Raw genomic sequence first — 15,877 nt, 5'->3', positions numbered from 1 at the left:
ATTAGATCTTTGACCTGTTGTTCCTTTTACTGGTATAAATTGTCCTCCTTTGTCCTTTTTCACCTTGCATTCTATTTTGCCTGTTACCTTGCTTCATTGTCAACAGAAGATATCGATCTCATTTTATAGGTTGTCTTGGCTCTCTTGGCTCCCTCATTTTGGGCTATGTGTAGTCTGTTTTCTTCTTCAAATTATCCAATTTCTCCTACTGTTAATGATAGCACGTGTAATTCGGACAAAACACATTAATGCCAAATAAAGTTTGCTTTTAATGACACATTTCCTTAAAAAAACGAGTCCTTATGCTTCAGCTCCTTACCAGTGATTCCTGAGAGCTTTCTGAGTTCCAGTCTCTGTTGCTTCACTACAAAAAGCAAAGACACAAAAATTAGCTTGCTGTTCACTCAGTTTCATAATGGCCGACTAAAAGTGCTCCTGTCATGTTAAATTAAGAAAAGTCTTCACACAAAGGCATATTTTGGGAATGTCACTGGAGCTCTCACCAATGCTGGTATCTAAAGAAGTGGTTATAGCCCAAGACAAGAGAAAGGGAAAAAAATGTGCCTTGATTGACATAAAAATTAGTAGGGGGACACACGGATGGGAGAATATAGGTATAAACAGAACAGATGACAGAAAGAGGAAGATCAAGATGGCGAATTTGACTTACAAAGAAAACCAGTGGTGTTCACTCAAGAGGGGTGATGCTGTTACAGGGATGAGAGAGGTCAATCTCGACAGAGAGTGAGAAGGGGCAAAAGGCAGAAGAGAAGCCTTTGGGTGTCCACCACAGAAAAGAGGCCACAATCTGAGAGAACCAGATTTTTACTTCAGAAAAACTGAAGGAGAAACATGGTTTAAAGATATAAGTCTGTTATGTGGAAAATGAGAGGGTAAGAACAGAAGGTGTAACAATACCAGGAACATGGTCTCACTTTTCCAGGAGGTTAGACTGTCAGGTTCAGTCCACTGGTGGCTCTTCGAAATGGAACAACAACAACAAAAAATCTATCTTGCAAGATAAAAGAGATTAGGATGAGAGATATTTCTAATTCTGTATTTTTAGTTTTAAAATACTTGTTTATATATCTTTGATATTTTTTTAGCTTTCTGGTTGACCTAGAGGTTGCTTTTGTTCTGAACAAAGGGGACGTAAAGCTGTTTGCTCCCATTCATGGATCTAATTAGGCATGTTGTCCAATCTATAATAAATCATGGGCTTAGATTTTCTTTGTCAAGGTAGTCAGAGGCCTTCAGGCAAGAGTGACTTATTGAAATGTACTCTCATAGTTGGGGATAAATTATCATCCTGATATTGTCAATCACTAGATAATTTGATATCCCTAGAGCTCTCCCTTGGTTGTTCTGTACTACACAAAGATGGCATTTTATTTTCATATTTGGTCACACGCATGATTCACATTTTGCCATCTAGTGAATAAGGAAATCATTCCAAATTCAGCAATGGTGGCAGCTTGACTAAAAAAAGTTATTTTCCATATCCACAAAAATGTTAATCAGATTCTTGTTAGAACATGTGTAAGAAGTGGTTTTCATTGTCACAGCTCTTGATGTCAGATTACTTAAATAATTTATGTTTTGTTGTGGGAGCATGGGTGCACGCAGAACCCCCCCCAGTCACATGACCACCTCTGAGCCCACACTTCTTCATAACACATTAAAAAGTATTTGTGTTTTGTGGTAACGAATGAACGGCAGGAACAGCAGAATTTCAATGTGGCTGTTCTTTATTTGATTAAATATATTCTCTATTTATTCTTAAAAAAACTAATTTAACTTAAATGGCAATAAACCATGATAATTTAGAAAACATGTTGAAATCGAGAGTGAAGAGAAATGTTCTCTATGTAAACCGCACTGTAAACCATAAAACTTATTTTTGTCAACTGCTTCTCGTGACAGTGGCTGGGAATTTGACATTTCTACTACAGTAGGCAAAAAACCATGTAAAATACACTCTCCCACACACCACATCACATCTCTATTTATATTTCCAAACTAAAAGCATTACAGACCCCAAAAGTGCTGAGTGTACTGTGTACATTTACACCAAGAGCTGTAAGTCCATAAAAATCTTGCCTTCAACTGGGGTATTCGTGTGCTAAGGCCACCGTGGGTGCCCCCTCTCCTGCTTGCCATGCTTAATGGTTCAGGCTTGGCGCACTGAGAGAAAACCATTGCTCTGTAATCCAAAAAGGTGGTGAGCTTTTTTTCAATGAACTCGGGTCAACACAAGACAGCATCAAAAAACTCTTCTCGAACAGATTATGAAACCCACTTGAAGCATCCATACGATGGCTTTCAATACCATTTACCCCACTTCAAAAAATATGGCAGCAGCTATCCGATTACTTAAGAAGATGAGCTTTGTAAGAATTTACATAGTTGGAAGGTGCATTATTTTAAAACGAGAAAAGGAATCTTTAATAATCTCTACGGCAAACATGAATGTGACAGAAACATGGCTTGTTCTCTAATCATATCTGAGGTATACATTCCACCCAGCTGACGAGGTCTCAGAAGTTCCCTAATAAAAACTCCCCCTCTCTACTTAAAGATCATAAGAAGTCAGTGCAATCCGGTTCTTTTCCCTGCAGAAAGAGTATTTAGTTTGGGATGTAACGTTTTAAAACAATAATACAAACCTCCTGGGAGAATACCACAATAAATGTCTCAAAAACCACTCAGTTAACCCCAGGGTATAATTCGGCTGTTTTAAATTACTGCAGGGAATATTATGGTCCTTAATGACACCGTAACTGCATGAAGCCAAAGAAAGCTAGAAAGCGAGGCCAAAAAGATGAGCTCAGAGCCAGCTGAAGTGACAACAAACATGTGGCTGTTTACTAGGATTGGAGAGGTTTAGTCTGCAGATGTTTGTGGTCTCTAGAAGGTTCCAGAGGAATGAGTTATTATGAAGATTTGCAGAGTTTGATGAGAGCAAGATTCTTCTTGGAGATGGCGGGCCCCAGACAGGGAGGCCCAATGGTAGAGACTGAATTTATAGATTTCTGTGGTCAGATCGTACTCTACTGGTCCCACAATGTACATCAACAAATTAATATTGTACGGATGTCATTTCAAAGCCTCCTAAAGACGAGAGTCATTATTGAAGCCATTAGAGCACAGATGGTTCAAACTATATGCAGATATTCATACTTGCATTTTTGCATTATAGCTGCTTTTTTTTTTCTGTTGAACTGTAATGAATTGTCTCATAATCTATTCCATCTTCTTGCCATTAGCAGGCTTTGAATGTTCACAAATAGGAGCAAAGAACTCATTTTCCAGAGCTTTAATCACACAAAGAGGGAATGCCTAATTCTCTAAATGAAATGGTCTGTGATCACTGAAGCAGAGATTTAATATATCACGGCAAATTAGGTAGATTTTAATAAATTACTTATCTCCCTGAATACTTTACATATGCTTAAGAAGGAACATAGCCTGTTTGCAAACAGTGAAAACCCACAGCCTATAAAAATCCTTTGAAGAAAATGACAAATAAAAAAGTAAATTAAAAAATGAAATGCATTATATCCTAGACCTCCAGAGACAATTCCTTTGCAGCATTGATTCACAGCTCCATTAAAAATATCAATTAAATCCTTCAGTGAGATTGGGTAAAAGCTAGAAAATTAACTTTCTGAGCTGCTTTTCGAGGATCTGGTTATCCAGATACACCCCACCATTGTACAAGCTTGATGTAAATTTTAAAAATGATAAAAAAAGATATTCCTTTCAGGCCTAACTAAGCATATCAGAATTTGAGTCATACTTTTAATAATTTCTTTCTGTATCATAAGCTAAGTTTTCAAAACACGAATCTCATGTATGTATATACATGTACCTGTCTATCCCCCCTCTTTATACACACACATCCCTGGATCCCATATCACCATTATAGATCCATAAAAATCATACAAATGGGAAGAAGTGTGATTTTTAAGAAAGAAAACGAAGAACTTGCAGTAATTTAATAAGTTGGTGCCAAGTCTCATTCTTTATATTTAATTGATAGAAACTGCATGCATCAAAGAAAATGCATACTGAGCTTTAATGTGCATAAAATGGATATTAGCATTTTAAAGAGGAAGATTAACACATTAATCCAAGTAATTTTCATATATTGCTTCTAATAAAATCTTCACAGTATAAAACTCTTAATGAGGCTAATCATAGGCATTCCATTTAGTGGGACAATTAGGGATAACATAAAAGTATTTCTTTTCATAGGTTTTCTAAGATTTATCCTTTTTGCTTATTAAAAATAAAAATGGGAATAGCATGTCGGTTCTTCATACGAAAGTGTTGAAAATGCAAATAGGCTTTCTCATGCTATCATGTAGGTATAAATTATTGAGGAGGTACTGCCCATGGTGGAGAACTGAAGTCCTGAGGGGTGGCAGTCGTGGGAAGGAGGGAATAGAAAAATAAACAGATGGAAAAGGATACAAAACTTGACCACCACAAACCCAGGGCTCCCCCTCCCTGCGTCCCATGAATTCTAGATTGTACTGGAGTAATTACAAAACCTCCTCTCAGAGCTTTCATGTGAGCGTTTACTCAGGAGCAGGACATGCCTCTGGAACGGCTTCTTTCAGCCTCCAAGTCATCTCTGTGTTGCTCGTAGACGGACCGGAGGGCATGGAGTGCTTTGATGGTTACCCTGAGCTTGCCGATAGGTTCACCACCTCCCCGTGCATCAAAGACTAGGGAAAAAAATGGCCAAAAAGTGTTACTGTCATTCAACAGATTTTTCTTTAGATAGACTACCTGAAATGGGAATTGCAAACACGAAGACGGCTCTTTAAAAGTCCAAAGTTCACTGGCACCTCAGAAATCTGTAAATTAGGGGCACCTGGGTGGCTCAGTGGGTTAAAGCCTCTGCCTGCAGCTCAGGTCATGGTCTCGGGGTCCTGGGATGGAGCCCTGCATTGGGCTCTCTGCTCAGCAGGGAGCCTGCTTCCCCCCACTCACTTCCTGTCTCTCTGCCTACTTGTGATCTCTGTCAAATAAATAAATAAAATCTTAAAAAAAAAAAAAAGAAATCTGTAAATTAAAGCCTGTCCTACATGTAGGAAGATACACATTTCAGGTCTATCACGTGTGCACATGCTTATTGCCTGTGGAGTTAAGACTCCTGCTCGCACCTAAAGCTGACCTTGTGGCAAGGCTGTAGGATGACGAGTCCCACACAGGCTTAGAATTTCTAAGTTAGAAGAAATAAAGTCTAGAAGGGGTAAGATACGACAATTGCCCAATTTTTTTTTAAGGAAATCTTTAAACATAACTGGGTTACACAAAGACTTGGGTGGAGACCTGAGCAGACAGGGAGGTCATGGGGCACCAGGGGTTCCCCAGCTTGATCCCGAGTTTCCTTACACCTCTTCTTTGGGACTCTTCACTGCTCTGTCTGGCACAGAACACAGCATTAAAATCCTGACCTGACACCCGAGTGTTTAATTTTTTTGACTCTCCTTCAAAACACGGCCACAGGAGCTGTCTGGGACAGATTAGTGTGGCCACACGTGGATTCTCAGAATGGGAAGATGGGCTGCTAACCAGAACGAACAGGAGAAAAGCTGAAGAACATAAAGCCTAGATCATTTTCATCGCTTTTCTCAGGCTTTCTTGGTTCTGGTTGTCTTTCGGAGGGTTTAGGTTAATATTTTAATCCTCTCATCTTTTTCTGTGCCCAAGTTGTGACAAACTGTCACGTAGCTAGATATGGGTAGTTTAGAAAGATTTCCCAGGATAGGTTTCCAGTTTGGTTAATCATCTGGCTTGATGCTGACCTGTGAGTAGGTAGCACATATACAGGACAGAGAGCTTGACAAGGGAACCGCAGCTGAACTGTGGGGGAACAGCGTCTGGCACTTAAGAGGTGCTCACATAAGTGTTCACTGGATGCATGAACAGCTGAGGAAATCAGCCGTGTACAGTCTACCGGAGATGCTCTGCTCACTTGGCAAATGTGACTAGGACTCAGCCTCATTTGTCCATTTACTGTGTACAGCTCTGGCTATCCTCATTAGGACTGCTTTTTTTTTTTTTTTTTAAAGATTTTATTTATTTACTTAACACACAGAGATCACAAGTAGGTAGAGAGACAGGCAGAGAGAGAGGAGGAAGCAGGCTCCCCACTAGCAGAGAGCCCAATGTGGGCTTGATCCCAGGACCCTGGGATCATGACCTGAGCCGAAGGCAGAGGATTTAACCCACTGAGCCAACCAGGTGCCCCCTCATTATGACTGTTAAACGGCTGATTCATAAAGCACAATTCCTTGAGCATGTTCCAAGTATGTTTGATGAGAATCTGGGGGGTAGAAACTAAGCCCTGATGGGACTCATGCCTTTGAGGCAACAATCCAGGAGAGTACATTTTGTCGGGAATCCTTTACTCCTCTCTGAATCCTGCTAGGAAGTAAGTGACCATTATGACTTGGAGTCATTTGCAGTGGCTGTATCACTGGATTGTAACACTGAATTAAAGAGAAGCCTTACAAAAGACACCATAATGATGACTCAGAATAACTTGCCTTGGCTGAAATAAGGCTTGACAGCATGAAGCTTCCAAAAACAGCATTAAAAAAAAAACTCCAGTGGCCACATTTTTGTCACACACTCATCCCCAGTACTAACAAAATGAACAATTCCTTGTGAAGTGCAATTAATTATTTTAAAATTTCTGTTGATTGAAAGGAAGGCAGAGGGAGAGGGCAAGGGAGGGAGGGAGTGAAAAGCTCCCGGCTTCCAAAAAAAAAAAAAAAAAAAAAAAAGCTGGAGTTACAAAGGAGTCAACCAGTGTGGGACTCAACGTCCCTGTAGCCAGCAAAAAAGAAGGTTTTAATAAAGAATTTGGATTTCAGCATTTGTTGTACAAATTGAGCAATACTTTCACTCATACCATCGATATTTTGCTCGATGATGTCTCTCCCTTCCTGAAACATGTCAGCGAGGTCAATGTTAGCAATGCCAATGTCCTCGCACTCCAGATCCTGTTCATCCTCTGGAGGGTCACTGACCACGGTGAAGCGGACACTGAGAAGGGAAGAAAAAAACCAGAAAATCCCCACAAAGTGAGGAAAAAATCACCATGAAACACAACTCCCAAATGGGGTTTTATCACTAAGTATGAAATCTCGAAGTTTCCAATTATTCCAATAAAAAGCAAATTACATGAGGTTAGATAAGTTATTGCATGAACTACTAGAATTATTATAGCACGCCGAGCCTTCAAATGAACATAAATCCACTTTTCTGAGCGCCGATTAACATTTAACTCTAGAATCTGAGAAAATTACTAGGCAAAGAGAAGAACCAGATGTTCTAATACACACTATCTGATCGTATTGTGACACATCGACTTTTAAGGCTAGAAGGATCAAGTGAGTAAAGACTGTGGAGATCAGGGCACCATTTTCAAAAGAAATGCAACATTTTCTACAGAACTGTACAACTTCAGAGTGGCTACCAAGCAATTTATCAACTCTCTGCATTCTCTGGAATGCAGGGACCATGCTCCCCAGTAACATTCTGAGTCACATTAGATAAATACTGTCGCTCTGCCCAACAGCTACATGAAATGTTTGTACTACTTCAGCAATCTTTTAACTTACAATCCTAGCATCCAAATTTTATTTTACTTTTAGACATAATTGTAGGGTTCCGATGGAACTGATCTGAATTAGTGGCTTGTGCTGAGGCCAAACACACTTGGATTGACCAAATGACAGGAATTTACAGTTAAGTACTCTTTTGATATGTCTTGGCAAGGGAGCTTAAACCATGAATACTTGTAAACTACCATTTTAACAATTTTCAAAATGTAGCTATCCCAAATCAGAAAACAAGAAACTTGTTTCTTAGATCACATATTGAGATGAAAATCTAAGTCTCGGAGAAATCATGCCTTGAGAAATACGTGCAAATAAAATCCTTTCCAAATACTTATAGGTAAACATGAAGGTATTTTAAACTAATTTGCTGAAAGTAAGCATTTGACATTTCATTCCTTTACTGAGACCCTGTTTTTAGCCAGCAATAAACTTTGATTAGAAAATAGAAATCCCAGGATGCCTGGGTGGCTCAGCTGGTTAATTAAGTGTCTGCTTTTGGCTCAGGTCATGATCCCAGGGTTCTGGGACCAAGCCCTGCATCGGGCTCCCTGCTCAGTGGAGAGCCTGCTTCTCTGTCTGCCACTCCCCCTGTTTGTGCTCTCTCTCTCTCCGATGAAAAAATGAAATAAAATCTTAAAAAAAAAAACAAGCAGAAAATAGAAATTCCTTCCCCTGAAACCACAGGCAACACTTACACAACAATCGTGAAGAATACAGATCCTGATTTGTAAGTGGATGACTATATTCCATGATGCGTTAAACAAAGGGATTAAGATGGAATGGTTAAAGGGCATCCATTGTGAGTTCAAATTCAGCTATCCCACTACTAGCTGTATAATGTTAGACACATTACTAAGCTTCTCTGTTCTTTTTTTTTTTTTAAGATTTTATTTACTTATTTGAGAGAGAACGTGAGAATGGGAAAGAGAGAGCATGAGAGGGGAGAGGCCAGAGGAAGAAGCAGGCTCCCTGCCGAGCAGGGAGCCCAATGTGGGACTTGATTTCAGGATTCTGGGATCATGACCTGAGCCGAAGGCAGTTGCTTAACTGACTGAGCCACCCAGGCTCAGCCCCTAAACCTCTCTGTTCTTATCTGTAGACCGGGAAGGGCTCTTTTGGGGATCAAATGAGATGATACATATAAACAGTGCCTGGGAAATGGTAAACATTGAGGAAATGTTTGCTCTTTTATTACTATGATTTTTAATCTAGGTAGAGCTGCTTAAGCGTCTACATTTCTAACAGAAAAGAAAAAGAAGACATGGGGAAGACTTGTTTCAATTGAAAACTGTGATTGCCAAATTATACAATGACTGTATCAGTCAGTTAAACAAGAAGAATGGCGATGAAAGTAATTGTCCTAAAATGAATATGCTTGGAAGAGTAGGAATTACAAGTGATATCTGATGCACATTTTACATCCACAAGACTTACAGAAAAGATAGAGGCTAGGCAGATCGTACTAATATTGTTAAGTGTTCTCCTCCTATAACGTGTCACATTTAAGGATCACATCTCTATCACTTTACAAACACATTCCACTGAATATATGAGAATTCTGAGACAAAAAGGGGGGGGAAAGCCCTTCTAAATGCCAAGGAAGGGGTTAGAAACCAATATTCGGTACTCCTAGCTTTAAATTCTATGGAGAGCAAAATGAGATGTCAAATATGAAATTAAGAAACTATGAAGTTAAGCTAAAAAGGGAAGAATGTATGCTCAAATAATCTGAAAGCTACAATTCGGCTTCAGCTCAACAGCACATAAGATGTTGTGTTTCACCTGTACGCCTGCCAAACAAAGAGGCAGAAATCTTGCTTGTTCTGTGTCCTGAAGAGGCTTCCAGGCTACTTGGAGGATCGGGACAGACAGCCAGTGTAGATGTCAAACATCCGCAGGGAGGTGGGACTGGAAGGACCTCAGGAGATGCTCTTGCCTCCCCTTCTCCCTCCTGTAGAACTCTCTCCTTGCTGACCTCCCTTGCCGGGTCCTAGACAGAGACCTCTATGTCTTCCTGCAGGCCCTTGGTTCCCTCTGCCAGCGAAGATCTTCTTTGTGCAGTTCATGATCGGACTGGGTCCTCTCATCCCCTCACTATCCAGCTTACTGTCCTCTCCTTAGACTCGCTGTCACTGTTACTTTCTATGTGAGCAACTTATTTAATCTTTCTCTTAGCACTTACTGTAAAATGTAATTGGTTTATTTGTTTACTTGTTGCCGTCTGTCATCCTCAGCGGGCTAGAAACACCCGGAAGTGCAGGGACACTGCCTTGTCAAGCATTTCGTTCCTGATGCTTACGTAGGGGATCATAAAGATTGTTGAACCACTACACGAATGCTTCATGTTGAAGCCTGGCTCATCGGAAGTAGGTCTGCTGGAGGAGGCAGGCCCTGGGCTGGGCATCAAGATCCAGACCTCAAATGTCACCTGCTGCTATTTAGGAAGTCAGAAAGCACGAAAACTCCCTATATCGTTTAACAATTTTGATTCTCCGAAATAATTTCTTTTCATATAAAACAGGATAGAAGACGACCCTAAGGGTTACCTCTCTGAGTTTTACCTACTGGAATGCTGATGGTTATGGTGGATCTGCTCAACAGCACAGGTTAAAGAAAGGAAACCAAAAAAGAACCTTAAGTCAGTGTCAACATGATGACTTCAAATAATTTTTAAGTCCTGCTTCAAGGAGTTATGTCCCTTTGAAGGTAACACTTGTATACTCACAAATATAGGCAGGGCCAGGCGCAAAGGTACTGTAGGTAATTCGTTATACATTGTAGATAAATGTATGCACGTCAGAAAAGTTGGCCAACTTCTCTAACTGTGCCTTGTAAGCTGTCTCCAGTATTCAAGAGGGCTTGCTGCCTGAGAACATGAGTTCTTATAAACTAGCAGGTACTTTAAACCATGTGAAGTAGCGGGACCTGTAAGTTTTTGCAAAAGGTGAGAATACCCATGGGAGTAACGACTGTGTTTTGGCTGTGGGAACATGTAAATAAACACACCCTTTCTCCTGAAGAAAATGATACTGTCAGGGAGAAAAGCAGGCGTGCCCATTCTGTCCTGTGATGGCCCCATTCCTGCCACAGTGGGCAGTGGCAGGCACCGCAGAGCTCTGGGCATGTACTCAGCCCCCATCCCTTGTCGTCACTCTGTGCCTCCACTGCCTCTTTTGGTTTTTCTCAAAATGACATGAACATTTGTGTCTCTGGGGGTCATTTAGAGATTTTTAGAGAAACAAGGATGGGTTAGTGGAAGTCATTACATTTACTGTGGATTTTTAAAGAAATTTTAAAACAATTTTGCTACAAGGAAGTAGGTCTACTGAGGAAAGGCAGGTCTATGTTTAAAGCGGAATCTGTCTTTTTAAAAATACCCACTTCTGAGGAAACAGAATTGCTCTTCCTGATGAGGAGTGCTTCTTACAATATGTTCTAACCTTCCAGAAACAAAGTGAACACACAGGTAGACAATCAGACTGTGAAGACTGGGAAGTCCAGCCCAGCACTTGCCCATGGAAACAGAGCTCAGTCCCGGACAGTAAGGACCCAGCCTGTTGGCCGCAGAGAGGCAGATGACATGGTCAGTGCAGTGTAAACCCTGGTGACCTGGGACAGCCCTGGAACTCTGATGGCATTGAGGAGGCCTGGAAAGAAGCTCAAAGATACAAAGTAAATAAGTAAAACCTGAGTGATTACCTACCATGCTGGGCAAGACAGAACTTCAGCCTCATTAACAAGGTTTTTAGCATACTTTCTTCAGAACTGAGATCCAAAGAATTGATATATGTATTTTAAGGAGTTAATGAAAACACCACTCTCAGATCCCAAGAGCTAAGAATTCCAGTCTCCTTTCTTGAAAGGGAAGATCAAATGCTAGTTTGCAAGCTCCTTTGAAAAACAGAATGTCTTGGGGCACCTGGCTGGCTCGGTCAGTGGAGTATGTGCCTCTTGGTCTCGGAGCTGTGAGTCTGAGCCCCATGCTGGGTACAGAGGTTACTCAAAAATAAAAACTTTAAAAAAAAAAAAAAAAAGAGAAAAAGAGAATGTCTTTAACTTTCCCTTCATGCCCACTAAGAAAGGGGAGAACTTGAGCCTCTTTCTACGATGAACAGGGGTGAGCTCTATTTCGGAGGCACTAGGAGTCATCTGTGGGCCACAAAGGCAAGGAGAAGGCGACGACAGAGAGCTAAAGGGCCCTCCCTGGCCATGGGAGGAGAGCCAGCAAACGGGCTGATGGGCAGCGCCTTACAATACGCCTCAAAACTGTACACTTGGGAGCTCGCACGAAAGCAGGAAGTTACTAAGACCAGGGATTTTCCTTCTTATAGGGGTATTATTACTCTACCGAACTAGAATCCAAAATCTTCTGTTCAGATTTGGAAAAAAAAAGGCATTAAAAATAACATGAAATGATGAATAATTAAACAATGATAGTAAAGTAAAATGAGTCTGGAAGGCTGATGAGCTAGTACATGTAATAATATTGACATTGCTGCTACTACTTACCTCGATGACCGGGATGTCATCTTGTGCCATACATGTGCCATGTCCTATTCTAGCCATCCCACCTCTATCATCTCCCTGAAGCCTTTCGACCACCCTATCTGGTATCATCTCCATTTTCTGGATGAAGAACATGAGGCGGAGGGTGCTTGTCCCCAGTCAGGTTATAAGTGATGAAACAAGAATCTGTGCTCAAGCCACGTGGCTCCAGAGGGCACCCTCCTTGCAATTGTGTCACGCTCTTTACAGTTAAACTTGAACTTGAACTCTAATGGGATACTAGATATACACTGTATGGTGTTTTGGTTTGCAAAGCACTGTCAGATCTTTACAGATGCTCTGCACGGTATGCAGGGCTACTCTGTTTCTAGGAAGAAAGAAACCGAGAGGAAACACACTCATCCCAGGACACAGGGTGAATCAGAGAAGTCAGGGGTTCTGATTCTGCTTCTTGAGCTTTCTTTCACCCCACCACGCTACGGAGGACCTACTTCACAGAACCATCCAATAATGTAGAGTGCTTAAATGTACCTTCTGTACGGCAGCTCTTGTTTCAGTAGTATTGCTTTTAAGATGTCTCTCTTTGCTTGGTTGTTCTCTTTATCCACGTAGATCACTGTACAAAAAAAAAAAAAAAGTCCCCAGAAAGAAGTCACTCAGGAATATGCTACATTAGTACCATTCTGTATTTGTATGAATACCTGTTTTTAGAGACACAAGCCATGCTACCTCACTTGTATGCCTGGGAAAAGAAAAGCAGCTCTGGAAACCAGAATCAAATCTGAGCAGTCATGTGATCTAATGTCATGTCACGGGCGGGTTTATGTGCACGCTGTCACGAGCAACATCTAAGACTGCCACATTGCTGTCACTGCCTGTTAATGACACTGGCAGTCACGACGGTAAAAGCCAGCGGTCTTTATTGCTTTGTATTTGAGGGATTTACTGCATTTTCTCTCACCCAGGATGCGAGTGATAATGATAATGTATGGCAGAGAGCTTGTCCTTCCTGACAGCCTCGGTAATTTAATCCTTCTCTCCTGCCACAACATGCAATAAAAGAAGCATCTGGTGTATTGGGTTGAGGAAATCCATAGGCTGACGTGTGCTGGTGTTGGGGTGGGGCGGGGAGGGAAAGGAAGGGAAGAGGGGGAGGGTTTTCAGGGCAAGAAGTTTGTCTTTGTTTTTTAATGGTGTGTGTTGGGGGTGGGAGGGCGCTGGGGTGGCTCAGTTGGTTAATCATCTGACCTTTGGTTTGGGCTCAGGTTATGATCTCAGGGTCATGGGATGGAGCCCTGCCTCAGGCTCTGCACTCAGTGGGGAGTCTGCTTGGGGATTCTCTCTCTCTCCCTCTGCCCCAACCCTGCTCACACTTGCATGCATTCTCTCTCTAAATAAATACATCTTAAAAAAAAAAAAAAAAAAAAGGTGCACGTTGGCATGAAGGAATGTGGCCAGATTTTACTAGGCTGAAATAAGAGATGAGATAGCTGATCTAAAGTCCCGCCAGGAAGAAGGCGATGAACATTCAAAACTGTAAATAAGTGCCTGCCCTTTGGGAAAATGGCATCTCAGGGAGCAAACACCAATTTTCAACCTGATTATTTTTTCTCAGCTCGGCAGCCATTCAGCATGCCTTAGCTTCTGAAGACATTTCTTTTTCAGATGCCATTTTGGAGGTAAAGTGTCCCCTGTGACCAGACCTCAATTTAGAGACTATCCCTGATCAAAAATACACGAAGGGTGAAAGATACCGTGACAATTCCAAAGCCAGACTCCACTGGGAATGAACATATTTCATCCTGAGAATGTTTCCCTGGACAATTTTAGTCCAATCTCAAATGATGATACAATTCACTTAATCATTTGACTCAGCTGACATGCTGGGCACAGAGTTAGGCACGCAGGGTGGGAGACACATCGGCGTCTGTCTAGGCGTGGGCTTGAGAGAAGTGAGAACCAAGGTCACACAGCAGCTCTTAGCTTGTTGCTGTTCCCACGATGCAGTAACAGTAAATGTGACTAATTTTACAGGCTACTGAGATTTATAGGAATCAGAAAAGACAAAGGGTTCAGAGTATTTTGTTAAGTATAGTGCTTTGCTTATCAATGCTAAAAAGGTTTTCTAAGAGATGAGTTCCACTAATGCTGGGAGACTGGACTCATTCTGGCCACCAGTACACCAAGCCAAATGGAAATTTTTTTTGGTTTTGTTGTTAATCACCAATTCGAAGTGCAGTTGAGCATATCTTTTTGACTTCAGAGTTTTGTTCTTTTTTTTAAAAAGATTTTATTTATTTATCAGAGAGAAAGAGGGAGAGAGAGCGAGCACAGGCAGACAGAATGGCAGGCAGAGGCAGAGGGAGAAATAGGCTCCCTGCTGAGCAAAGAGCCTGTTGTGGGACTAGATCCCAGGACGCTGGGATCATGACCTGAGCCGAAGGCAGCTGCTTAACCAACTGAGCCACCCAGGCGTCATCATGGTCTACATTATTATTTTTTGTGTGTGTGATAATTTTTTGGATAATTTCCCCCCTAGTTTTACTGCGATAAAATTGACTTAAAACATTGTATTAATTTTAGGTGTCTAACATAATGATGTGATATATATATGATATGTAATATGTACATATTACAAAATGGTTACCAAAATATGTTTAGTTAATATCCATTATCTCACTGAGTCACACATTTTTTTCTTCTTCTGGTAAGAACTTTTTAAAGATCCACTCCTAGCAACTCTCAAATACACAGTAGAGTCTCTTGTTAACTATATTGTTCCACATTATTTGAAGACATGAGTTATCTCAGTGATTAAAAACAAAAAAGACTGAATTCAAAGTCCAGCATGCAGATAGTTTTCCAAATAAATTAGGTCAGTTCTGACAAATCTCAATAGCTTGAAAAAAATTTTTTTCATTTTTTAAAAATTTGGTCATATTAATTTAATTTTTTAAATGTGGCCATAAAATTTATAATTTCAACCACTTTTAAGCATACGTTCAGTGACATTACATTCATACTGTTGTACAACCATGACTACCATCCGGCTCCAGAGCTTTTCCTTCGCCCCAAGCTAAAACTCTCTTTCAGGATCCCCCAGGCCCTGGTAACCTCTATTCCACTGTTGGTCTCTGTGAACCGGACTCTTCTAGGTACCTCTTATTAAGCAGAACCATATGATATCTGTCCCTTTGTGACTGGCTTATTTCACTTAGTATACTATTTTTCCAGGCTCATCCTTGGCATGTGTCTGAATTTCACTCCTTTTTAAGACTGGATAATGTTCCGTTTGGATATACAGATTGTGTTTATCCATTCATCTGCTGATGGACATTTGGGTTGTTTAGGTTGTGAACACCTTTTGGCTATTGTAAATGATGTAAATAATGCTCCTATGAACATGGGTATTCAAGCATCTGTCAGAGTGCTTGCTTTCAACTCGTTTGGGTAAGTATACAGAAGTAGAACTGCTGTATCATATGGCAATTCTTTGTTTAAAATTAAAAAAAAAAACCATCTTTTTCACTGAAACTGGTAAAAACAAAATGGTCTAGTTGGGCCACCTTCTGCTTCTGCTTCTTGCAGCTGGCCAGCACATCGTATTTCCTGTTTCTTAACAATGATACAAACAGTGACAGCCATCGTTTAGCGAGTGATATTTATGTGCTAAGTACTATGCTAAGTACACTAAGTAGTACTAAGTACTACACTCAATACTTTTCTTA

At 40.8% G+C, this 15,877-nt stretch overlaps 1 protein-coding gene across 10 annotated transcripts in view; it reads right to left on the bottom strand.

The window, feature by feature from the left end:
• Positions 1-15,877, bottom strand: part of RPGRIP1L (RPGRIP1 like) — a 132,521-nt gene that overhangs the window by 35,202 nt on the left and 81,442 nt on the right. For 5 of the 10 annotated variants that reach the window (XR_006385468.1, XR_006385467.1, XR_006385469.1 and 2 more), the window contains exons 25-26: positions 12,681-12,765; positions 320-1,008 (exon numbers count right to left, since the gene is read on the bottom strand). Coding sequence is in view for 4 of the 10 variants with exons in the window: in XM_044256134.1 (XP_044112069.1) it covers positions 4,588-4,733; positions 6,932-7,065; positions 12,681-12,765 (365 nt within the window). In the remaining 6 variants the exon portion in view is untranslated. Of the gene's footprint in view, positions 1-319; positions 1,009-4,005; positions 4,734-6,931; positions 7,066-12,680; positions 12,766-15,877 lie in introns of those variants that run through there. The other 5 variants (XM_044256133.1, XM_044256136.1, XM_044256135.1 and 2 more) reach the window with 3 other exon arrangements.

Source organism: Neovison vison, chromosome 7 (assembly GCF_020171115.1).
Source record: "Neovison vison isolate M4711 chromosome 7, ASM_NN_V1, whole genome shotgun sequence".
Classification (NCBI taxonomy): Eukaryota; Metazoa; Chordata; class Mammalia; order Carnivora; family Mustelidae; genus Neogale; species Neogale vison.
This window is presented reverse-complemented; position numbering and strand designations above follow the sequence as displayed.